The sequence below is a fragment of the Triticum dicoccoides genome, chromosome 7B, assembly GCF_002162155.2.
Source record: "Triticum dicoccoides isolate Atlit2015 ecotype Zavitan chromosome 7B, WEW_v2.0, whole genome shotgun sequence".
NCBI lineage: Eukaryota > Viridiplantae > Streptophyta > Magnoliopsida > Poales > Poaceae > Triticum > Triticum dicoccoides.
This window is the reverse complement of record NC_041393.1, coordinates 738,613,198-738,637,798: the sequence shown is the minus strand read 5'-3', so window position 1 is coordinate 738,637,798 and position 24,601 is coordinate 738,613,198. Positions and strand designations below refer to the sequence as shown.

General features: G+C 47.8%; 5 protein-coding genes across 6 annotated transcripts; 3 read left to right on the top strand and 2 right to left on the bottom strand.

The window, feature by feature from the left end:
* Positions 1 to 3,944: 3,944 nt before the first annotated feature.
* Positions 3,945 to 6,680, top strand: LOC119336578 (DDB1- and CUL4-associated factor 8-like). Its single transcript, XM_037608624.1, has 5 exons — positions 3,945 to 4,138; positions 4,360 to 4,611; positions 4,738 to 4,881; positions 4,997 to 5,704; positions 6,186 to 6,680. The coding sequence occupies exons 1-5, from the start codon at positions 4,043 to 4,045 to the stop codon at positions 6,477 to 6,479; spliced, it is 1,494 nt and encodes a 497-aa protein (XP_037464521.1). The 5' UTR covers positions 3,945 to 4,042; the 3' UTR covers positions 6,480 to 6,680.
* Positions 6,681 to 6,875: 195 nt separating this feature from the next.
* LOC119336580 lies at positions 6,876 to 9,220 on the top strand. Its single transcript, XM_037608625.1, has 4 exons — positions 6,876 to 7,081; positions 7,174 to 7,298; positions 7,707 to 7,955; positions 8,839 to 9,220. The coding sequence occupies exons 1-4, from the start codon at positions 6,964 to 6,966 to the stop codon at positions 9,001 to 9,003; spliced, it is 657 nt and encodes a 218-aa protein (XP_037464522.1). The 5' UTR covers positions 6,876 to 6,963; the 3' UTR covers positions 9,004 to 9,220.
* Positions 9,221 to 13,203: 3,983 nt separating this feature from the next.
* On the top strand, positions 13,204 to 16,796 carry LOC119340726. Of its 2 annotated transcripts, none has more exons than XM_037612649.1 (6): positions 13,204 to 13,558; positions 14,228 to 14,299; positions 14,384 to 14,571; positions 15,337 to 15,752; positions 15,838 to 16,022; positions 16,209 to 16,796. In XM_037612649.1, exons 1-6 carry the CDS (start codon positions 13,387 to 13,389, stop codon positions 16,574 to 16,576), a joined length of 1,401 nt encoding a protein of 466 aa, XP_037468546.1. In that variant the 5' UTR covers positions 13,204 to 13,386; the 3' UTR covers positions 16,577 to 16,796. The 2 variants fall into 2 exon arrangements, with proteins under 2 accessions (XP_037468546.1, XP_037468547.1); XM_037612650.1 differs by lacking the exon at positions 13,204 to 13,558 and adding an exon at positions 13,589 to 14,035.
* Positions 16,797 to 16,902: 106 nt separating this feature from the next.
* On the bottom strand, positions 16,903 to 19,191 carry LOC119340727. The gene is made up of 3 exons (XM_037612651.1): positions 18,915 to 19,191; positions 17,768 to 18,223; positions 16,903 to 17,683 (listed from the first exon to the last, which is right to left on the bottom strand). Exons 1-3 carry the CDS (start codon positions 19,026 to 19,028, stop codon positions 17,099 to 17,101), a joined length of 1,155 nt encoding a protein of 384 aa, XP_037468548.1. The 5' UTR covers positions 19,029 to 19,191; the 3' UTR covers positions 16,903 to 17,098.
* A 1,120-nt stretch (positions 19,192 to 20,311) lies between these two features.
* On the bottom strand, positions 20,312 to 24,595 carry LOC119340728 (protein FREE1-like; the record flags this gene model as incomplete). Its single annotated transcript, XM_037612652.1, has 10 exons — positions 20,312 to 20,731; positions 20,836 to 20,912; positions 21,009 to 21,042; positions 21,174 to 21,263; positions 21,760 to 21,870; positions 21,950 to 22,015; positions 22,846 to 22,989; positions 23,108 to 23,239; positions 23,330 to 23,416; positions 24,095 to 24,595. Coding segments are annotated over 10 exons (1,320 nt in total), but the record flags the coding sequence as incomplete, so codon positions are not given.
* Positions 24,596 to 24,601: the final 6 nt, after the last annotated feature.

Sequence of the window (24,601 nt, the reverse complement as noted above, 5' to 3'; positions counted from 1 at the left end):
TATATTGATTGCATGTGATGTTTATCCTTTATGCATCTTATCTTGCTTTGATTGACGGTAACATTTTTAGATGATCTCTCACTAATTATCAAGAAGTGTTCTCCCTGAGTATGCACCGTTGCCAAAGTTCGTCGTGCCCAGACACCACGTGATGATCGGGTGTGATAAGCTCTACGTCCATCTACAACGGGTGCAAGCCAGTTTTGCACACGCGGAATACTCAGGTTAAACTTGACGAGCCTAGCATATGCAGATATGGCCTCGGAACACGGAGACCGAAAGGTCGAGCGTGAATCATATAGTAGATATGATCAACATAGTGATGTTCACCATTGAAAACTACTCCATCTCACGTGATGATCGGTTATGGTTTAGTTGATTTGGATCACATGATCACTTAGATGACTCGAGAGATGTCTGTCTAAGTGGGAGTTCTTAAGTAATATGATTAATTGAACTTAAATTTATCATGAACTTAGTCCTGGTAGTATTTTGCAAATTATGTTGTAGATCAATAGCTCGCGTTGTTGCTCTCAAAGGGTACATATTGTGTAGAAATATGGGGCCCAGAATGACAATCTCGTCAACTAGATGAACTAGGACGTGCGTCATGATATTGAAGAAGGATGGTGGGAACACCAGCTCGAAACTGATAAGACATTGCACCACATCACTCCTTAGCCTTGGTATGATTTCTGGATCGATCACCTTCTGAGAGATTGCATTGAGGAATGCACATAGCTTCACAATGGCTAATCGGACATTTTCCGGTAGAAGCCCCCTCAATGCAACCGGAAGCAGTTGCGTCACAATCACGTGGCAGTCATGAGACTTTAGGTTTTGGAACTTTTTCTCTGCCATATTTATTATTTCTTTTATATTCGACGAGAAGCCAGTCGGGACCTTCATGCTAAGCAGACATTCAAAGAAGATTTCCTTCTCTTCTTTTGTAAGAGCGTAGCTGGCAGGACCTTCATACTGCTTTGGAGGCATGCCGTCTTTTTCGTGCAAACGTTGCAGGTCCTCCCGTGCCTCAGCTGTATCTTTTGTTTTCCCATACACGCCCAAGAATCCTAGCAGGTTCACGCAAAGGTTCTTCATCACATGCATTACGTCGATCGAAGAGCGGACCTCTAGGTCTTTTCAGTAGGGTAGGTCCCAAAAAATAGATTTCTTCTTCCACATGGGTGCGTGTCCCCCAGCGTCACTCGGAACAGATAGTCCGCCGGGACTCTTTCCAAAGATTACGTGTAAATCATTGACCATAGCAAGTACGTGATCACCGGTACGCATGGTGGGCTTCTTCCGGTGATCTGCCTCGCCTTTGAAATGCTTGCCTTTCTTTCGACATTGATGGTTGGTCGGAAGAAATCGACGATGTCCCAGGTACACATTCTTCCTGCATTTGTCCAGGTATATACTTTCGGTGTCAGCTAAACAGTGTGTGCATGCGTGGTATCCCTTGTTTGTCTGTCCTGAAAGGTTACTGAGAGTGGGCCAATCGTTGATGGTTACAAACAGCAACGCGTGCAGGTTAAATTCCTCCTGTCTGTGCTCATCCCACACACGTACACCATTTCCATTCCACAGCTGTAAAAGTTCTTCAACTAATGGCCTTAGGTACACATCAATGTCGTTGCCGGGTTGCTTAGGGCCTTGGATGAGAACTGGCATCATAATGAACTTCCGCTTCATGCACGTCCAAGGAGGAAGGTTATACATACATAGAGTCACGGGCCAGGTGCTGTGATTGCTGCTCTGCTCCCCGAAAGGATTAATGTCATCCACGCTTAAACCAAACCATACGTTCCTTGGGTCACGTGCAAACACAGCCCACTACTCTCTCTTGATTTTTCTCCACTGCAACCCGTCAGCGGGTGCTCTCAACTTCCCATCTTTCTTACGGTCCTCACTGTGCCATCACATCAACTTGGCATGCTCTTTGTTTCTGAACAGTCGTTTCAACCGTGGTATTATAGGAGCATACCACATCACCTTCGCAGGAACCCTCTTCTTGTGGGGCTCATCGTCAACATCACCAGGGTCATCTCGTCTGATCTTATACCGCAATGCACCGTATACCGAGCATGCGTTCAAATCCTTGTATGCACCGCGGTAGAGGATGCAGTCATTAGGGCATGCATGTATCTTCTGCACCTCCAATCCTAGAGGGCATACGACCTTCTTTGTTGCGTACGTACTGTCGGACAATTCGTTATCCTTTGGAAGCTTCTTCTTCAATATTTTCAGTAGTTTCTCAAATCCTTTGTCAGGCACAGCATTCTCTGCCTTCAACTGCAGCAATTCCAGTACGGTACCCAACTTTGTGTTGCCATCTTCACAATTGGGGTACAACCCTTTTTTGTGATCGTCTAACATGTGATCGAACTTCAGCTTCTCCTTTTGACTTTCGCATTGCGTCTTTGCATCGACAATGACCCGGCGGAGATCATCATCATCAGGCACATCGTCTGGTTCCTCTTGATCTTCAGTAGCTTCCCCTGTTGCAGCATCATCGGACACATCGTCTGGTTCCTCTTGATCTTCAGCAGCTCCACCCGTTGCAGCATCACCGTATTCAGGGGGCACATAGTTGTCATCGTCCTCTTCTTCTTCGCCGTCTTCCATCATAACCCCTATTTCTCCTTGCCTCGTCCAAACATTATAGTGTGGCATGAAACCCTTGTAAAGCAGGTGGGTGTGAAGGATTTTCCGGTCAGAGTAAGACTTCGTATTCCCACATTTAGGGCATGGACAACACATAAAACCATTCTGCTTGTTTGCCTCAGCCACTTCGAGAAAATTATGCACGCCCTTAATGTACTCGGAGGTGTGTCTGTCAGCATACATCCATTGCCGGTTCATCTGCGTGCATTATATATAATTATGTGTGTCAAAAGTAAGAAAATCAGACAAGTATCTATCTGGAGTAAGAAAATCAGACAAGTCTCTATCTAAAGTAAGAAAATCAGAAAGAAGATAAGAACAAAAGGCTTACCACGGTGGTGCCGGCGACGAGATCGGCGCGGGCGATCAATGGCGGTGAAAATGGGGACGAGGCGTGACGGACCACTAAATCTAGACAAATCTCGGGAAAAATGGAGCTTCGAGAGGAGAAAGCTTAACTAGTGTGTCTCGGGCATTTCATCAAACACCTCATGTGCATAGGAGGTGAGCTAGAGCACCCAAATGCCCTCCCCTCGCCGGCCAGAAAAAACAGAGTGCTCTGCCGCGGCGATGGTATATATAGGCAACTTATTTGTCCCGGTTCATGGCATTAACCGGGACTAAATTCCTCCTTCTATACCGGTTCATGGCACGAACCGGTATCAATGGCTGTGGTCCAGGAGCGTGGACCATTGATCCCGGTTCGTGCCTAGAACCGGGACAAATGGATCCCTACGAACCGGGACCAATGCCCACGAGGCCCCGGCTGACCCCCTGGACTCATGAACCGGGTCTAATGCCCCCCATTCGTGAAGAACCGGGACTAATGGGCTGGCCAAGCCCGAACCAAAGCCCTGTTTTCTACTAATAGTGATTGAAGAGCTTTGTGTGATTAGTTAGGTTGTGTACTGTTAGGTTACCATCAAGTGCTTCCTCTTCACTCTCTAGCAGAACCATTTTTGTATATATTCTCTCTTTTTTCGAGACGCAGTATACATTCTTTGTTGTAGTTGATTGTTCTGATGTTAAATGTTCCCAGACCGCAATTATCTTGTGAGTGAGTACTGCATTTCTCAGCAAAAAATATTACTATGATTTACCACGGTAATAACTACTAGCAGGCATTGCCCCAGGGAAGGAAGTCATCTTTTTTTTCTTCTGAGACCCACAGGGAAGTCGGGGCCAGGCCCAACCGAATTCCACGCCGGGGCTGGGGCCGAGGCCCGACAGAAGAACCGCTCGGAGATGGGCGGCCAGATCTGCCCCTCGGCCGCCGCCGTGGGCCTCTCCCCCCGTCTTCCCCCCGGCTCATCCCCGTGAACGAGCAGGGCGAAGAAGCTGAGAAACCCTCGCGGCGGCGGCGGCGGCGGAGGCGATGCCGGCGGAGGGGACCCGGATGGCCGGGCTGTGGGAGCGGGAGGTCGGCCGGCTCCGGCCCAAGCGCTTCGCCGACTCCGTCAGGGCCTCCGAGGTCCGCCCCACTTCCCCCCTCTCCCCCGCCCTGAAATCGAGCCGGATTAGGCCGACCTAGCGAGATTCACCGCGGTTAACCTAGGCTCAGAGCACCCCCGCAGCCCCCCGGTTGCTCGCTCCACGGCCGGCCATCGCCCTCTGGCTCCGGTAGTATTTTCCACAGTAGTTAACCAAGCTGTTGCTCTCCGTGGTGACAATGGTGCCTGCTTGGCCGCGCAGGACTTTGTGAATTCCCTCGGCATCCAGAAGCGGCTGCGGGAGCACCGGGGCTGCGTCAACACCATCAGCTTCAACAGCACCGGGAGCCTGCTCCTCTCCGGGTCGGACGACCGCACCGTCGTGCTGTGGGACTGGGAGCGAGCCAGGCCGGCCCTGCAGATCCACACCGGCCACGAGAACAACGTGCTCCACGCGCAGTTCATGCCCCTCTCCGACGACCGGAGCATCGTCACCTGCGGCGCCGACGGGGAGGTACACCTGTACCGCACATACACTCTTATTCGACGCTTCTGTCCATCCATGTTCATCTTGCGCAATAAAGCGGTTTACGTTGCTCACGCCGCCATGGTTTGGGTGTTTGCTCTGGCCGCGAAACAGGTGCGGTACATGCAGATAGAGGAAGGGGGCCGTACGGTCGTGGATCAGGTCGTCGAGACGGAGTACGCGGTGCACAGGTTGGCCGTCGAGCCAGGGAGCCCCCACACCTTCTACAGCGCCGGGCAAGATGGATCCGTGTGGCGCGTAAGTTGTTGTTAACTTGCAGCTACCGAATACTTGCAGCTACCTTCATTCGGTAATTCTGTTATTTATCATTGTTGGATGGATCCCTTTGTTGCTGACTCGGTTCTCCTTCCAGTTTGACCTAAGGGGGAAGCAGTCCAAAGAGCTCTTTAAAGTTGGGGTGGTTTACGATGATGGCGTGAATGATGCCCTCGACCTCTACGCCATCGCTGTGGACCCAAGAAATCCGTATCGTGTGGCAGTCTGTGGATCCGATGAGTTTGTGAGGTTATATGACACCCGCAAGTATCTGCACGGGGATTTCGGTTGCCCAATTGATTACTTCTGCCCTCCGGGTTTGATTACCAAAAACGAAGATGGAATAACCGGTCTGGCATTCTCACAGACCGGCGAGATATTAGCGTCATATAGTTGTGACAATATCTACCTTTTCGAGAGAGAGCATGGGTTGCACTTCAACGATTTTAAGGTTGGTGTGATGCCCCTGTTTGGTGACGGTGTGGGTGCCGCCTTACCCCTTTATAAAGACAAGTTGCCTGAACCTCGGTCTTTCGTGGGACACCGTAACAAGCAAACCGTTAAGGGTGTCAACTTCCTTGGTCCCAATTGTGACTATGTTGCCTCTGGATCAGACTGCGGCCATGTATTTATTTGGAGAAAGAAGGATGGGGAGCTCATGCGAGCGATGAAAGGAGACAAACGGATCGTCAACTGTGTTGAACAGCATCCTTCTGAGATTGTTGTTGCAAGCAGCGGCATTGCTACAGACGTCAAGATTTGGGCACCTGGTGATTGTGACCCCTCCACGATTGACTTTGATGAGGTTTGTTCTCTTCCGTTCTACTCAAAAAAGTTGTGTTTCTTGCTGATGATCATTACATTCTTCCGTGCATAACTTGTTAGGTTAGATATATGGCCTAATGTGTTGAGCAGGCCTGATTGCGCATTTATGCATAGCACTTGCTGAAAGAATTTTTTTTTCATTTTTGAGAAATGATGAAAAAGTTGGCCCTCTCCTCTCGCACTTTAATATGCTAGACGCAACTCAAATATGTCCATTGCAATGCGGAACCATATGTTGGTCAATAATGATATATACTATGCGGCGTTCCATTTGGTCCAGTGTCTACTGCTTTGTGTTCTGCTTTGCTTTCACCAGAGGTTTGTTGTGACAGGGCTGAAATACATACACAAGTCATATCTTGCTTTTTGTTACTGCTTTATATATATATCCAGTGATGCGAATTTATCATCGGTGACAGAATGCTGACATGCGGATTTTCTACCTTTTGATTCTGACGAAGGGCGACGAAGACGCGTTCATGTTCAGCAGCATGAGCAGCGACGACTCTGACATCTCGGACCTGATGGACGATTTTATCTTTGCGCCCCCGGGCTCCGGCTCCGGCTCCTCCGACGGGGATGAAGATGGTGACGACGATGATGATGATGGGGACACGGACGACGACGATGACGACGACGACGACGAGGAAGGCGATGAAGAGGAGGATGAGGAGGGCGTGACATCAGACGGAGATTCGGGCGACGAAGACGACGAGGGGGGTGGCGGCGCCGAAGACATGGACGACGATGATTGATCGTAGCCGCCTCATAGCATTGAAACAAGGGTGGGCGTCCTTCTGGCCCCCACAGCAATAGCTTTCTTGTACATAGGCGCTCTCCGGTCTCAGGATAGTTGAGTGGTTGTGACAGTGGCGTTGGTGTAAATGTTTGCTGGGGGGTAAAATTATTTCACCCGATGAAATTGAAAACACAGCCCACTGATACCATGGTTTATCCATCCCTGTTTTTTTTGCTTTTCGAAACGCGCCCGCCCGCCCTTGCCCGGTCTCGTTCGATTCGCATGAATTTCGTCTGAATTTCCCACTGTTTGGTTTGGTGATGATAGCTGATGACAGTTTTGGAGGAAAAAAAAACTCCAGGTTGAGAGAGCTCCTGTGGCGTGTGACCGAGCTTGCTGAACGCTGATCCTCTCACCCCAAGCGCGTTTGTCTCTGGCTTCTCTCTCACCAGTCGCCACCGGGCCGGAGAGGGAAAAAAAAGGGAATCCGCTCGCCGCCGATGGAGTCCATCGCGATCGCCACCACCTCCCGCGCCCTGCCGCCGCGGTTCCCCTCCGCCCTGCTCCGGCGCCGGCGCCGCGCCGCCTCCTTGGTCCCGGTCGCGTCCGCCTCCAAGCGTGCGCGCACCACCCTACCCCTACCCCTCTCCCGCGCGTCCGGTTTCTGCTGCCGCTGCGCCGGTGCTGATGTGTCCCCGTTTGCCTTGCAGGGAGAGACGGCGGCGAGGGGGAGGACGCCGGAGCCCACAAGCCGTCCAGGCGGCCGTCTTCGTCCTCGGGGGGCGAGCCCACGGGCCTCGCGCCCTACGGCCTCTCCTTCTCGCCCTTCTCCAAGGTACGGTACGGACGGCCGGCCGCCGGCGGCGGTGTTGGTGTCCGGCCCCCCACCGATCTCGCCCCCTGGCCGCGCGATCCGACGCGCCTTCCTCTGATTTGCTCCGTTTAGTCGCTCGATTTAGCATGCCTGTCACTGTTGGATCAAACTCCATGCCTTGCGTCTCATGTGGCGCTCGATTCGCGCCGGATTCGCCCGCGATCCCGGCGGTTTTCGGCCCCGATTCGTGCGGCAGATCGCCGATTGATTTGTTCTTCCGATAGCACTCCGATTTATTTATCAGCTTGGACTGGGATCAGTGCTCTCTGCTCTGCTTTATGCGGGGGTGCATCAATATGTTCTCCCTTCAGCTGACACGGTCTGATCAAAGTTTAGCTGTTGCTGATTGGGTCGCTGTGGCATCTGCAGGACGCGGCCATGGGGCTGGTGATGAGCGCGGCGACGGGGAGCGGCTGGACGACGGGTTCGGGGATGGAGGGCCCGCCGATGGCCGGGGGCGCCGCGAACCGGCCGGAGGTGTCGACGCTGCCGTGGTCGCTCTTCACAAAGTCCCCGCGGCGGAGGATGCGGGTGGCCTTCACCTGCAACGTCTGCGGGCAGCGCACAACTCGCGCCATCAACCCGCACGCCTACACCGACGGCACTGTGTTTGTTCAGGTATTGCAGCTGTTAACTGTTGGGTGATCAGTATCCAGGTTGAGCTGGTACTAGCTTTGTCTTACGTAATTGGACTGGCATGGCTTTTATATGGTTGGGCTAAGTTTCATTTGATGACAAGAGTTGATGATTGGTTAAACATAGTCCTATTGTGGTTAACAAATGCATGTTATTGCCATATCACATATGCTCTTGCACAGAAAGAGAATTCTTTTGACACCTGTAACACTGGACTTGAATAAGGTTTAGTTCATCTTATACCAGAATGACATGAATCATGCTATTGTTGTGCTTCCATAAAAAGATGCTAAACCGATAAAACTATCAGGCTAGGCTGTTTCAGTGTGATACAAATCTAGGTTAATATTTCAGCATAGGATTCTGTTCTTTTAATCTGTACAAATCTGGATACATATTAAATCAAAACTTTTTCCTAAAACTGTCAAAAGGTTTTTAAATAAGCGTGCAGTTTGAGTTCAGTCAGCCAATAACCAGTTGTTAGCAGCAGAATTTCGAACCTTTAATCCTCTAGCCCAATGTACTTTGCTGATAATACCATTGTGAACCTTTTGCCGTACAAAATCGAACTTGCTTATGCAGTGAGCTAGTAATTGCACCTTGTTTGGTTATTGTTAGGTTGCGAATCTTATTTTATTCCATTTTATGCGCTAGATGGTAATTCTGGATTTGTTATGTACGGATTCTAGAGTATTCATCTTTTTTTTTAATAATGTTTTTTCTTCATTTTGGGGTATGGTTATATCCGTATCAACACTATCTCATATTCTTACCTGTTGCATTGGTTTGTGCTTGTTTCCCTGAGTGCCTCGGCATTTATCCTAGCACGTCATTGCCTGACCCTATACGCTTATTGCATCGTCAGTGCTGCGGCTGCAACATCTTCCACAAGCTGGTGGACAACCTGAACCTGTTCCACGAGATGAAGTGCTACGTCGGTCCCGACTTCCGGTACGAGGGGGACGCCCCGTTCAACTACCTCGACGGCGGCGATGATGATGACAACGGCAACATCTTTCCGCTTCTCTAGGGTGGCGAGGCGGACCCCTTCCTTCCGCCCTGGCGCATGGTGGCGCTCTGATCCGTGCTCGCCCGGTTAGCTGTATGTTAATAAGCAGACTGTATGTTGTTTAATGTCGATGGGCGCCCGTAAATATGTGTGTGCAGATGTATGTAAATAGCATAAGTGCAGTTGATAATAATAATAATAATAATAATGACATGATACAGAAGTTTACGTTTCTGGACTTCCCTTTTTTTTCGATCCAAGGGGCCACACGGCCCCCATTTTCATTATGAAAATGGAGTTGTTTACAAGGCATCAAACCACCATTACATCGCTGATCTAGAAGCCACACCAGGATGCTCCAGCCTATCCAGCCTAATCATCACACCATTGATATATATCACTACATTAGGATGCTTCAAATTGTCCAAAACTAGCAATGGAAGGGCCTAGTGCTGTGGCAGCTACAAAGGTATCAACAGACTAAAGGACGATAACCAAATTAACATAAATGATTTGAAGCCAACAAGCATTTCCAGCGGCTAGCTTCACAAAATCCTTCTCACATGCGGCTCCAAATCATGCCCTCCTCTAAAGATATCACGAGTCACCCTCACGATACGCCTAGACACCTGATGAAGCATGCTTTGCACCCCTCTTTTCTGCAGATTTTTCCTGTGTCAAGTAGGGAACAAACAAGAAAGATAATGTTAGTAGGATCTCTAGGCATATAACACTTTGAAAACAGGATTTGTTCCTTGTTTTCCATATAGACCATAAGAGAGCAGCAGTACCCAATAAAACAACTACTCTATCTTTGCCAGTATAACTAGGCAACCAGTTCTGGCATAAGTCGAAAAAAGACATTGGAGCTCTGTGGCTCCCTAGAGCACATCCCACAATATTCCATAGGAACTTAGCTAAGGAACAAGAGAAAAACAAATGATTCACACTCTCTTCACAGTCACAAAATTCACAAAACTTAGCACCTTTCCAGCCTTTTTTACTCAGATTGCCCTTGGTCAGAATCCTATTTTTGATTACTAACCAAGAGAATGCCTTAACTTTAAGAGGCATCTTCATCCTCCACAGTTTCTTAAAGGGAAAACAACTTGTCTAGCTATAAGATAGTGGTACAGAGATTTAATGGAAAAGCTACCGGAGTCTGTAAGTAGCCATTTAACTTTGCCAGGCTTATCCGACAAAATCACCTGACCACACATATCAAGTAACTTATTCCACATATCAAGAGTCTCCCCATGTAAACATCTTTTGAACCTAATACAATTAAACTCTAAGGTAAATACTTTCGCAACAGTAACATGTTTGCAAAAAGTTAGATTATAAAGACGAGGAAAAACCAAACAAAGAGGTTTATCCTTTATCCACGCATCTTTCCAAAATCTAGTTTTATGTCCATCCCCCACAATTCTCTGACAACAGCTATAGAAAATATTCTTAACTTCCATTAAGCCATTCCAGAAGTGGGAGTTGTTAGGAGATGATTCGCATTGAGTCAAAGTTTTCTTCTTCAGATACTTTGCTCTAATCAACTCCTGCCAGTCCCCCTCCTCATTTTCTAGTCTCCAGAGCCACTTATAAAGAAGACTAACATTTTTAACATCTAGATTAGTAACCCCCAGTCCTCCCTGGTCCCTAGGTTGGCACACATCATTCCAGTTGACCAGGTGGTACTTCCGCACTCCCTCCCTTTCTTGCCAAACCAAACGAGCTCGGAAAAAATCAAAGCGTTTACCCACACCTTTAGGCAATCTATAGAAGGAAAGCATGTGACTAGGGACACTACTCAAGCAAGTCTCAGTTAGAATGAGTCTCTCTCCCATAGGAAGCAAGCTCCCTTGCCAGGTAGCTGCTTTCTTCTCACATTTCTCCTCAGCAGGTTTCCAATCGCTATTACTAAGTTTCTTATAGTGCAGAGGCATACCCAGGTAGCGAAAAGGAAAGGTTCCAAGTGTGCAAGTAAAGATCTGAGCATACTCCTTCTGTCTTACTTCCGCCTCACCGAAGCAGTAAACCTCGCTTTAAAAAAAAATTAATTGTTAGACCAGTCAAGTGCTCAAAGACACAAAGAATGATTTTAAGATTCCTAGCTCCTTCCAAGTCGTCCTCAAAACAAAAAATCGTGTCGTCAGCATATTGTAAAACAGAAAGGCCACCTTCATAAATCTGAGGGGCTAGACCTTTTATAAATCCTTGCTCCTGAGCCCTTCCAACCAGGGTCACCAGGACATCAGCAGCTATATTAAACAGCAAGGGGGAGAAGGGATCCCCCTGCCTTAGACCTTTTCTAGTAGTAAAATAATTACCCAACATATCATTTAAAGTAATAGCGACTTTCCCATCAACAATGGCTGACTTGGTCCATTGAATAAACTTTTCAGGAAACCCTTTCATTTCTAACATAGAAAGCATAAAGTCCCAGTTAATTTTATTGTAAGCTTTCTCAAAATCGACTTTAAAAAGCACACCAGAGAGCTTGTTTCTATGAAGATAGTGCATGGTCTCATGCAACATTACTACATTATCCAACAAATAACGCCCTTTAATAAACGCTGTTTGGATCTTAGACACTATCTTGTCAGCAACTAACATAGCTCTAGTGTTCAAAACCTTGGTAAAAATCTTAAAAGGAACATTAAGTATACATATAGGTCTATACATCTGAATCTTATCAGCCCCCTGCCCTTTGGCAATCAATGCAACAACACCATAATTTAGCCTAGAGAGGTCCAATTTGCCATCAAAAAAATCATTAAACAATTGAAGTAGATCGGAACAAATTAAATCCCAAAATACTTGGTAAAATTCAACAGGCATTCCATCGGGGCCAGCCGCTCGGTTACGTTTCATAGAGAAGACAACAAGCTTGATCTCTTCCAAGGAGAATCTAGCAGTCAACATTTTCTTATCTTTAATATCTAAAGAAGCAGGAACAGGGATGTTTAGGGAGATAGGTAAAAGGTCTACAACACCAAAAAGCTCTTTATAGAACTTCGTAGCATAGTCCAATAGCTCCTTATCACCCTGGATAATAACCCCATTTTTTTTCTTTTCCTACCGCTCGCCTTAATCATAAAATATCTAGTGATGTCATTCCCTTCCCTGAGATCTCTCTCTTTAGAGCGCTGATACCATTTGATTTCCTCCTCTCTCAAAATCTTATTCAAACTACACTGAAGGTCTTTCCTAAGTTCATAGTCAGCTACTGATAACCCACTTAGCTCACATCTCCTATCAAGATCATCTAGTTGAGAACATAGAGTGTTTCTCCTTTTCCAATAAGCCCCCTCCACATTGAGATTCCAGCCTTTCAGGCATCTTCTCAAATTCCTCATTTTCTGCATACAAATGGCCAAATTATCCTTGCCATTCACATTAGAATGCCAAATTTTATTAACTACAGCAGCAAGATCATCTCTGGTTAACCAAGATAATTCAAAACGAAAAGGTTTATTAGCTGTAACGGTCTTAACCCCGTTATGCATAAACAAGGCTGCATGGTTAGAGACACCTCTAACCAGTGTCCTGACAGTAACTAGTGGAATTTTTAACTCCCAAGCGGGGCTAACTAAGATCCTATCCAACTTAACAAAAGGGGGATCAATCTGGTTATCCGACACAATTCTTACATTTGTGGTCACTGGACGCGAGTTGTGCCTGGCGGGCGTTGCATTACCCCTTGAAGGGGACGCGCGCGACCTGTGAATTTTGTGATGAGAGAATTCGGTACATTACTGTTTTTTCAGGGATATTCAGTACGTTAATCGAAGAAGAACTCACTCGCGAGTGTCGCATTCCAAGGAGCAGCTTCATATTTTGCTGCGGAAAATGTGCGTGCCCGATCTTTCTTTCTTTCTTCTTTTTCTTGCGCGTTTTAAAGGTGTTTCATTCCAAAATCATAGACTCTGCGGCGCAGATATCCTCAACGTCGGTGTGGCCTAGCGGCGGCGAGACTATCTCGTCCTTCGCAAAACACCATGACTGCGCATCGCCGAAAATCCACCAGGATCTGAACCTTGGTGGGCAGTAGTTGATTTAATAATCGAAGTGAACCGACGAAAAAAAGGCGGTCAGTCGAGTGAGATCGCATTCTTTTGGCCTGAATCTTGATCATTGTTTTTCAAAAAAAAAAAATCAAAAAAAATGTTGATAGAGCACATGAATTTCACCCAAATTCTGTGATGGACTCTCGTCTCTTGCCATGTTGTGAGCGAGGGGGGGCTTTCTTGGTCGGTCGGGTGGCTGCCGAGGAGGAAGAGAAGCGGGCAGCCTGTCCTGTTGCCTCGCTCGCTCCAATCCACCAGTGCCCTCCCTCCGATCTGGCGCGGCCCGAACCCTAGCCCTTGCCCGCGGGAGGGGAGGAGGAGGAGGAGGAGGAGGAGGGGAATGGCGAGGCGAGGCAAAGGGGGCGGCGGCGGCGGCGGGGTAGGGGACGCGGCGTGGCGCAGGGGGCCGGCGCGGCCGCGGCTCCTGCTCGTCTCCGCCGTGGCCTGGGCGCTGCTCCTCCTCGCCTTCCACCTCTGGTCCTGCGCCTCCCCCGCCGCCTACTTCCTCTCAGGTCACCGCCCGCCCACTCCCCTCCCTCCCTCAGTTCCCCAACCAGCCCGCGGCCGCCGTGCTTCCTGCTTCCACTCCGCCGCTCGACGCCCGATCCATTGATGCTCGCGACAGCATTGCCGTCCGCGCGCATCGCTCCGGGTCTTCCTCGCCGCATCCAGAGGAGGGTTGGTTGGGGTTGCCCCTGTCGGGCAATCAATCCCAGTGGATGATCAACCTCTGCATCTCCTGCCTTGCGCGTGGTGTGCTGTGGAAAACATATGCAGGATTGCCTTGTTTAGTGACCCCGGCGATTAACCCGCGCGCCTCACTCGCGTGTGCATGCGTCGGTGGCTTTGGCTTAGCATGGGCTCTATCTCTTCTTATCGATTGCGGGTTGCAGGCAGGGGGATTCAGTCCCTGACTAAAAGTTGCGGCCGATTAACTAACTGATGATGCATCTCCTCGGCAATCGGCATGCTGCGCATTAGCTTCTTCAGTTACGATGCCGTGCTAGAGCTTTTCTCTCTCTCTCTCTCTCTCTCTCTCTGTGTGTGTGTGTGTGTGTGTGTTTATTTCGTACCACATTCCAAAGTTGAATGTACCTGCGTGCGCCTCCGTTGGGAATGCTGCTCGCGACGACCACTCTGTGTCATCCTGACATGGCTCGCTATGCTTTGCGTCCGTGCAGCGCTCTGTGGAAAAGACAGTCAAGTTGTCCACGCCTTGGACCCGACAGGAGACCCGTCCAAACCCCTCCACCGTAAGATTTGTTCATAGCTTACCTTTTTTTAACACTAGATTTTTCCTCTTTCGTAGTCTAAATGTCGGTTCCTTTGTTCGACAGGCTGCTCGATACCTGTCGAGGATGATCCAGACGCTGTCGTCGTTCCAAAGAGGACTCCCAATGAGATCGTGAAGAAGCTGTCGTACATCACGGTTGACAAGCGGGACAAAGTTTCTCCGCCGCTGTTCGGAGGACGTCAAACCTGGAAGCAGAGGGAGGAAAGCTTTAAACTGAACGCTACCATGAAGGTAATTGGTTCCCTTTGGTTAATTGCAAGAGAGAGTGATAAATGTTGGGAAAACAACTATGTTTCTGTTTAATTCAGTGTATTTGTGCTTAAACATGCATGAATTTATCCTGCCATTTAAACCAGTGGTCCAGTATTAAAGCACATGCATGACTCTAGCTCGGGAATTGCCCCATTGTACTATTTTTTAAAATTGAAAACTATGTTCTGATTTCTGAATATGTTTTGAGCTTGATGTTTGGCCATGCACTTGTTGTTCTGCATCTGTGGCTTCTTTGAAGCTTCACAGATGAGGACCACATGGTTTTCAAACTGGGTTGGAATTTGGAAACACCCTTCAGTCCACAATTTACTTGAAACCCTGTTTCAATCTTACGGAGTTTGGTTGCTACAATTGATAAAATTAATTTTGGGAAAGTATGCAGATATTAAGCTTATTTTTGAACATTCATATTCACTGGCCTACTAATTTAATTCTTCCAACAAGTAAATAGTAGAACAAGAGAGTTACTACGCACTAGAATCCACTAAGGTTCGAACACTGGTAGTAGAACTTTCAAGTGCCTGCTCACAATATAAAATATCGTGTGCAGTCTATTCATTCTGTCTAGAGTAAACTGGCGGCATTGGTCTTCCATTACGAATGGCTTATTACCACCTCTTATCTTCTTCATGTACTGGATCTTCAGTTGTAATGGCATTTTTTTTTAATTCCCGAAACTTCTTTTTTTGGGTGAATGATATGGCTTCTGGTATATATGCTCAGGTGCACTGTGGATTTATGAAAAACAGTGGTGCAGATATGGATGCTGTTGATGTCGAGTACATAGAGAAATGCAAATTCGTGGTTGCCTCGGGTATTTTTGATGGCTATGACGTTCCTCATCAGCCATCAAATATTAGCCTTCGCTCTCAAAAGTTGTTCTGCTTCTTGATGGTGGTCGATGAGGTGTCCTTTGACTTCATTGAACAGAATGTCACTGTCAAAGTTGACAGCGCAGGAGGGAAATGGGTTGGTATATGGCGACTTGTAACATTGCACCGCCCTCCATTTGATGAACCTAGAAGGAATGGAAAAGTACCAAAGATATTGACGCATAGGCTATTTCCTCAAGCCTGGTATAGCATTTGGATTGACGGGAAAATGGAGCTTATGGTTGATCCGCTGCTTATTCTTGAAAGGTTGGTTGTTTACCTGCAACTTCAAAGAAGTTAATTTTGTTTTCTTGACACCTGAAACAGATTCAACAGGGCAAACTCTTTGCAGATATCTCTGGCGGGGCAAATACACATTTGCAGTGGCTATCCATAAGCATCATAGAAGCATATATGAGGAGGGTGATGCAATCAAACGAAGGAAGCGATATGCTCGGCCTTTGGTTGATCTTCAGATGAAGATATACCGCCACGAGGGAATGGAGCCTTGGGACGAAAAGAAAAGGATGCCCAGTGGTGAGTCCATTTACATTTTCCGCATTAACTTAGACATTTGTTTGAAGCTGTTAAGCAAAGCTTAGGATACAAAGCTTATTGTATAGTATGAAGTAACTGATGAATCATTCCACCTCTTGTGTATTTCTATTGTGCTACCATAGTTCCCCAATTCCCAGTGCTAATTAAACAAGCTGCGACTTGCAGACATACCAGAAGGAGCGGTGCTGATCAGGGAGCACACGATGATAACGGACCTGTTCAGCTGCCTCTGGTTCAACGAAGTCAACCTCTTCACGCCCCGTGACCAGCTCAGCTTCGGCTACGTGGCCCATCGGCTCGGAGACGCTCTCAAGTTCTTCATGTTCCCCAACTGCGAGTACAACTCCTTGTTCATCCTGCACAGACACACGAGGGAGCACTCGTCGAAGGTGGAGTGGGCCAAGACGATCGACGAGATTTTGAAGAAGGGACTGAAGGAGAGCAGGGGAGGGCTGGGGCTGTGGACTCCGTACCCCGCAGACCTCAGCTCCGTCGAGCTCCCCACCGTAAAAAGAACTTCGCAGGCAAGCTAGGCTGGACCCGAAATGTTCGATCACGATTCTTTGGTTGTGCAAAAGTAGAACACCCCTTTTCTTGGTGTGTTGTAGTCAGGGGAAAATTTCTGTAATTTCCTGTGGATTCTGCTGCAGATGACATAGGGGATGCACTATAGGCCCGAATCTTTACGACGAACTTGTAACTACATTGCATGTAAAAAAAGTTGAGCATGGAATGGATCATGTTTTTTGCTTTTCCAAGTGGTGCATATATCTGTTTCAGGTTGACTCATCAAATACATAAATGGTACACATATCTGTTTCTGAACGTGTGTCACAGGGCAGCATAAGAATAATGATAATGAAACCACTGTGGTAACAAAACCAATCATAGCATTAGACAATGGTAATGATAGCAAAACCTATCATAGCATCATACAAAGTGATAATTACTGTCATTCTTTCAGACTTCACAAATGATTGTTTCTACTTTCTCTGATCTACCATGGCTTCTCTACATCCTCAGGAGGGGTGACACCAAAACCACTCACTCAGGCCTCACAGGAACCAACTCGACCGGAACACGAGCGCCGGGGCGCATCGCCTCCCGTCCAGGTTGAACATGACACCAGGCTGCAGGGTAGCATTCTGACCTAGATGCAAGTTCAGAAACCCTTCCAGCTGCATCCGCTCCGGCACCCCCTCGGAGCCTCGCCGCAGGCTCACGCCCCAGCCTAGATCGTTCTCCGGCGTGTCCGACAGCGTGACCGCCCACTTCAGCTGCCTCGGGTTCGACCTCTTCACCTCGACCCAGGCCCCAAATCTCGAGTCCTCGTCGAACTTCAGCTCGAAGTCGACGCACCCTCCGGCGGTCGGTTTGCTCTTCCGAGGTATCGCAGACGGTCCGTGCCAAGCCGCAGACATGGTCAACTTGATGTCGTCACACATCTTGCACGAAATCTGCCCGAATCCGGTGAAGACACTGCTGCTGGCTTCACCATTGCTTTTCGCGGCTGTTGAGATCAACTCGGCGAGAGATGCTGCGAAATTCTGCGACCTCAGTATCAGGCCAGCGGCGCGCCTGTGACGCTTGAGCAGCAGAGGCGGCCTCAGCGAGGAATGGGAGCTGGGAACCCATTGCCCCTGTCAAGAAAACTATCACCTGATATATCAGCAGGCAAAATGATGGTGCATAAGCACAGGTGCATGGACGAAGAAATCAATTACCTCCTGGATGCTTGGATCGGTCGAAAAATCATCACACCTTGCCCCTACGGGCACCGCAGCAACAGACATGTCGCCGCCGACGTTCGCCACGTACATCACCTTCGACAGCACGAGAGGGCTCCCCATGAGATCATCGTTTTCCTGATAGACGTATCTGGAGTCGGTGGCAAGCTCTGCCAGGAGGGAGTCCTTGTTCCGGACACTGGTCCGGAACGCAAACTGTGAGCTGATGCCGGAATTCGCTCCCGAGCCGTCTGGTTCCGCGCCTTCTTTGCTGCTCAGCGCCAGGGCTCCGGCGAAATTGACGAGGCCCTTGACCCGGGTGCTCTCTTCGGCAAACGGGCCGGTTTTGTGAGACTTGAAGAGCGTGAGCACCTTCTCGACCTTCTCCTGCCTGTCCCTCAGCTGCATTATGTCGTGGAACGCTTGTCGCTGAAGACGCTTCAAGATGTCTATCTGGAGTACACAACAAAGAGAATAGAAGGCAGAGTGGTTAACACAGGTTGGTTTTTCTTGTCGTCTTCCAAATGCACATAAAAACAGAGGATACAAAACATGCCTATGTTCAAAGGAAACGAGAAGAAGAAAATGCTGTGCTACCAATTGGAAACCAAATTCGTGCCCCGCTACCGCCGCAATGGTGACAGATGTATGCTGGAAAATACAGCGGGTGTCTCGAGCCCCGGGGGAGAGAAAAAAATCCCCCCCTCGCCGATGTAATCGAGGCACTTGTTTTCCCAGGCTAAGAAACCAGCAGCGAACAATCCCTTCTGTCCATTCGTTTGCGCAGATCAGCAGATCACCAGACAAGTTTGTGCAGGCAAGAGGTGTATATGATCTTGGCAGATATTCAGCACTGGTCGGCCAGTGGTCACTGCCATGAAAAAAAAGGCCTCCTTTGCAGGTTATCTACTACCCTGGTCTGGTTTGTGGTACCACTATCCACTATGAGTAGATTTGCATCTGAAGAAGAAGAAGCTACTAGCCACTATCCCTTCCTAACCGAGACGGCGAGCCCGGCCGGCGATGCGCAGAGCGCTCGGACGGGCCGGCCGCGGCCGGCATTGTTGTCCTGGCGCCAGGCCACAAACCCTCGGAATCCGTACGGGGCGAGAGGACGGCGAGGGAGGGGGGCATGCTCGCTTACCGGGTTGGGGCCGGGCGGCGGAGGCGGTGGGCGGCGGAAGGAGAGGAAGAAGCGCCTGGTGGAGTCGGCGGCGCCGGCGGCCCGGTCCACCGCGCACGCCCACGCCGCGTCCATCCTTTCCGCTCCGCTCCACGCGGTCGGTTGGGCGTGCGCCGCCGCCTTCTGTATATCCTGCACCTGCCTCCCTGGCGGCGCTCGCCGGCGGCCGTCGGGCGGGAGTGAGCCGCCGGGGCCGGGGGAGACAGGACGGGACCGGGGGGAGGAGTCTCGAGGCTTCGCCGCTTTTCCTTTTCCGCTGCTTTCGCCTCGCCGCTTTTGGATGGGTCACGCGAGCGGGGTGGGCCGGGCCGCCGGGCGGAGATGCGAGCGGGCCGGTCTGGGCTTCAGCATCAACACCTTTTTGTTTATATTATACTATCCCTGGCAGGAAGAACACATTTTTGAATTCTATAAAAAAAAAACAGGTTCAGGAGGTTTTGTGAGGAGTCAATGATACGAATACGAGAGCGCTTGTTGAATACTTCCCCCGTTTCTAAATACAAGTCTTTCTTAGAGGTTTTAATACGGGCTACGTACGGATGTACGTATGTAGACATTTTTAAAGTATATATGTTCACTTATTTTTTGCTCCGTATGTAGACCATATTGGACTCTCTACAATGACTTGTATTCACGAACGGAGGGATTGCATTTTTTTTTACACGAGCCAGCTATTTCGGTGAAATTTTAACAAACCCACATAACCGAATACTCCCTCTGTTTCATAATATAAAAGCGTCTTCTTTTACATGAAATATAAGAGCGTTTTTGACACTATTGTACAAAAACTCTCATATATTATGGGACGGAGGGGTACTTCTTTGTACTACCTCCGTCAGGATTTATTAGTCCTTTTTGCATTTTGGGTCAAGCTTTGGCATTTGATTTCACTATCAAAAAGCAAATTATATACCACAAAAATAGAATCTTTAAAACCTGTTTAGAATATGAATCCAACTAAATAAGTTTTGTGACATACAACCTCCGTCCGGAATTACTTGTCATCAAAATGGATGAAAATGGATGCATCTAGAACTAAAATACATCTACATACATCCATTTCAATGACAAATATTTCCGGATGGAGGGAGCACAACTTATATTTTGCTAGTCAAATTTATACGAAGGAGACCAATAAACCCAAACATATGTACTATTTGTTTACAAGTCAATGGTTTCTGAAACAACCCCGCAAATAAAAATAATGTATACTCCCTTTATCAAAATCTAAGGCCTTTTTTGACAAAGTCATAGTGTCAAAAAACATCTTACATTTTGATACAAAGAGAGTATATTTCTATAGCATCTTGCTTAAAAAGAGTAGACTAGTTTGGGAACTGCCTTAAAAGGCCGCCGGAGAACGAAAGGGAACGGACCGACTGCGAGAAATCAAACCACAACGTGTTACATTACATTACATGACATCTCATGAAACTTGAAGCTACACATATATATTTGATAGTAACATAAGGGAAAGAGAAGACGGCGAAAATAGAAGGTGAAAGTTACTGGACAAACAACATCTCTTATTCATTCATCTCTTTCATCCTTGTTTCCGAACACAACTGTACTGAATTAGCTCGTATACAGACACCGACCTAAGGCCGCCACGATGATGATGACTGGTTGGAGCAAGAGCATCGATGAGCGCGGAGGATCTTGACAGAGATCAAAGTGGAAGAGCTCTGAGCGACGGGTGCTCAACGAGAGCTCACGAGGAAAGGGTGCTGGCACACGCCGCATTCTATCGTCTCCGAGCCAGAGGCTGGGACCTGCACCTGTAGGAAAGGGTCGATCGACTTGGGTCAGATGCCGTGTTTCGATGTTGATACCGGGCAAACGCAAGTCGTCCATCGTGAAAAGAGACGTGACGGTGATGAACCTGGAGGTGCACTGTGCAGATGGGGCATGCGACCTCCCGCATTCGCTTGCCAGAAGATCCGTCTGAAGACCTCGAACCTACAGAGGAAGGAACCAACACAATTATTTATAAGCAGAATAGTGAACAATGGAGAGGACGCATGTGAAATGGAACAAGTATATGAAGGCACAAACCTGAAGATGACTTCTTGTTTATATCCATCGCTTCCTGTACCATACCAGAGATCATGTTATGTCAGCATATGTATTTCAAATCTAGTCAAGTGACACAGTGTGTTGTATAAATAGTGTAAGCTATACTTGCTGGCTAAAGAACAAATAGAAAGCCGAAAGGCACACCTGAAGTTTTCTGGCGAGATCCTCATGGCTCTGAACAACAGGTCGATTTGCCGCTTCCTTTGCACTGCTCAGCCTTCGAGAAACTTCAGCCTATCGGAATGGAAGAAACATGACACCGGTATCATTCGTTGAGAGCTCACCAGAAATGGTATAACCTCCCACTAGTAGCACGACTGCAACACGAGCTACTTCACAGATAGAAAAAGGGACTGACACTAAACATTGGTGCTCACACCCTCATTCCCCCCAACATGCAGTAACAAGGAAGCTTGACTAATATACAATTCCAATTCATGTAAGTTTGATGTTGTCCAGGCCTCTTGTGCTCTCAATGAGTGATGAAGCCCCAAGTCAAACAACTAATAGTTACTCCCTCCGTCCCACAATATAAGTTATGTTATGGGACCGAGGGAGTATTTAATATTCAATATCTTAGCCTCAAAACTTATGAAGTGTAAGTACAGATTATACCAAAAGGTTCTTTTATTGTCCATACTCACTAAACACCATGGAACAGCAAAAGGTGTACACAACATAAATCATAGCTAAGACTGCAATATAAGAGGATGAAGCAAAAGAAAACTACCATGCATCTGTCGCAAACTCGGACTGGTGGAGAATCAGCATCTGAAGTTAGAGGAGTCCTTCCTTGGGTGCACTTATCGCAGAAAATATCACCACAGTTCCGACAGTGATGCTGAATGTATATGTCCACAGCATTAACGGATGGATTTTGAGTATACATCATCAACATGCCAATAGCAAGCTGTTCTTACCCTGCGGTTGAAGGCACTGAAATCTCCTGCACAGGCCGTGCACTTATTGACAGCTTCATCTGGGACCTGACAGTAAAATGCAAAAAACAAGATGACGCCACTAAAAAAAATGAATGAATAAGAATACGGAAAGAAGGGAAGTACACCCAAAAGCACTTAACCAATATACTGAGAGAGTAACTAAGGTTTTCATTTTCATCAGTGGGGAAGAAGAGACAAAAATATAGGCAGACAGCAATCCAGGTACAACATCCCATGGAAGTACCGCAAGTTAAATCAACAGTGCAGAGAACAAGCAACAAAGCAACTGAACAACAGCAGAAGCCTTATTGTGAGATGCACTAGTGGAAAATATGCGCAGACATGAACTATAGAACACAACCGGGAATCCATAAATCAGTCAGCAAACATGATATTGTTAAGACATACTCTGATTCAAAAATATAAGATGTTCTAACTACAATATTGGGTAAGCCAAGTAAATATAAATTAAACATTAACTCTCAACTTTCTCCTAAATAATTTCCGTGCATTTCTGATCACACTGCACTTTTTTACCTGCTGAATTAGTTTCTGCCATGATAAAATGCTTAAAAATGGAGCAGGGTAAAAGTTCAAACAGTTCATCAAGAGTTAAATACAGAAACTACATAATCTAGAGAAAAAACACTACAAGAGCTTGATGTGTACAAGCGAAGTAATTGACTGAAAGATAAACAATTTTCAATGAGTCTGCCTAAGCAACAAATATTCCAGACAAATAGGCAATAATTAAGTTAGACAAGGATATAATTGTTGGCTCTACAAAAATTAAAATTGGTAATAATAAGGGGTAATAACTCAATGTACACTTGGAAGCAAGCCTCATTTCAAACGTAAACAGAGAAAGAACTTACCCAGTGGTCTTTCTCCTCAGTCACGGGCTTCACCAAGTTCCTCCAATCAAGGAAATTCCTCCTCTTCTCATTTTGCTGTTCAGAAGGGCTGGCAGGATCAGCAGCTGCTTTACTTCTCGAAACGCTGCTTGCCATCTCCTTGAACTGTGGTTAAAAAAAAATCTAACTGTCAACATTTCTCCATAAACAATGGATGCTAACAGCTCAAAATTACAACAAACTAAAGGGTGAAATAAAAAGTATCATTAATTCAGATGCAAACCTGAACAGAGGCAGCTGTCACAGTGTCCAGAATGGTGTTGGTTGTATAGCTGCTTGACTTCAGCCGTATTCTTCTTGCTTCAAGATCAACCGAACTCTTCGACCAAAAGGCAAATACAGAAGAATCCAATACCTAGATACAGATGCTATAATATTTAGTAAAATAAATCACAAAGAAGGAAGAGAAGAAATAAAAGCTTTTTGACAAGAATTTGTGACTTACATCCCATCTAGTAACAGTTTCAAGGGGATATATCCTCAGTGTCCTACTAGTGTTGGGATCAAGCATCCGAATCCCATCCAAACCAACCTGCATGAGGTACAAAAAGATAAGCAGTGGTTCTCGCTTGATTACTCTAGGCAATGGTGCAACCAAGTACAACAGCATAACAACCCTGCTCTACTCCAGTGTGCAATGAAGTCAGATTTTTCAAGAAATTAAATGAATCCTGATTACTAATCAACAAAATATCCATCCCATGATTCTTGATATTACCTTTCACTTGATTAGCTAAGAATTAACCAATTCTACATGGCCTTTGTTCTGACCTAGACTTACATGCCACGATTGTTCATCTTTTCCATTCGAAAACTACCTAACAAATTACATGATCGCTTCAGTCTCTGCAGACATTTTTGCGAAAAACAGGTCCAAACAAAGCTCCTTGCATCAGTTTGGCAAAATTAAAACATTCCAACCTTTTTCTTCAAAGCATAAGTTTTGTTAGTTAGCACGTTTGTCCGCTGCTCGTTATTTACCCATGCTGCAAATTTTCAGCTATGTTCTATGCAAGCTTTAAGCAAACGATGCTACGCAAAAGAGCATTCCTAGTGAAAGCATCTGAACTCCATGGACCATGGTCCAAACTCCGCACTATAGGATCATTTTTTGTCGAAACTAGCCACTGAGAAGCGAGAAGAGCTCTGCCTTGAGCCCTTGGCTACAGCCATTTTTGTTCATCATGCCAATGTCGCAACAAACTACTACCTGGCAGAGCACATCCATGGGGCTACCGGCGCCCTCGGGCAGCAGCTTGACCCGGAACTTCTGCACCCCGCCCCTCACGTCCTCCGACGTCTCCGCCTTGGGCACGGCCCTCACCACCTTGGGGCTCGCCGCGCCGCCGCCCCCACCCCCACCACCCCTGTCCTTCCCGGGACCAATCGACCTCCCGTAATCATCGAACAGCGCGGCGCTCCCGGAGCCCTGCCTCGGCGCGGTGCCCCTGGCGCCGTAGGGCTCCGGCGCGTCCCCGCCGCGGTACGCGTACGCGCCGTCGTCGGACCACCCGCCCCCGCCCGCCGCCGCCGCCGGGGGGTAGAGCTGGTCCTGCTGCCCGTAGGACCCGGATCCGTACCCGCCGCCGTAGCTCCCCGCCCGATCCAGCGAGGGGTAGGCCGAGGGGGCGTGGTGCTGCGGCGGGGACGGCGGCGGCGGGGGCTCGTAGGGGTAGTACGGCTGCGGCGGCGAGGGCGCCGCGGCGGAGGGGGGCGC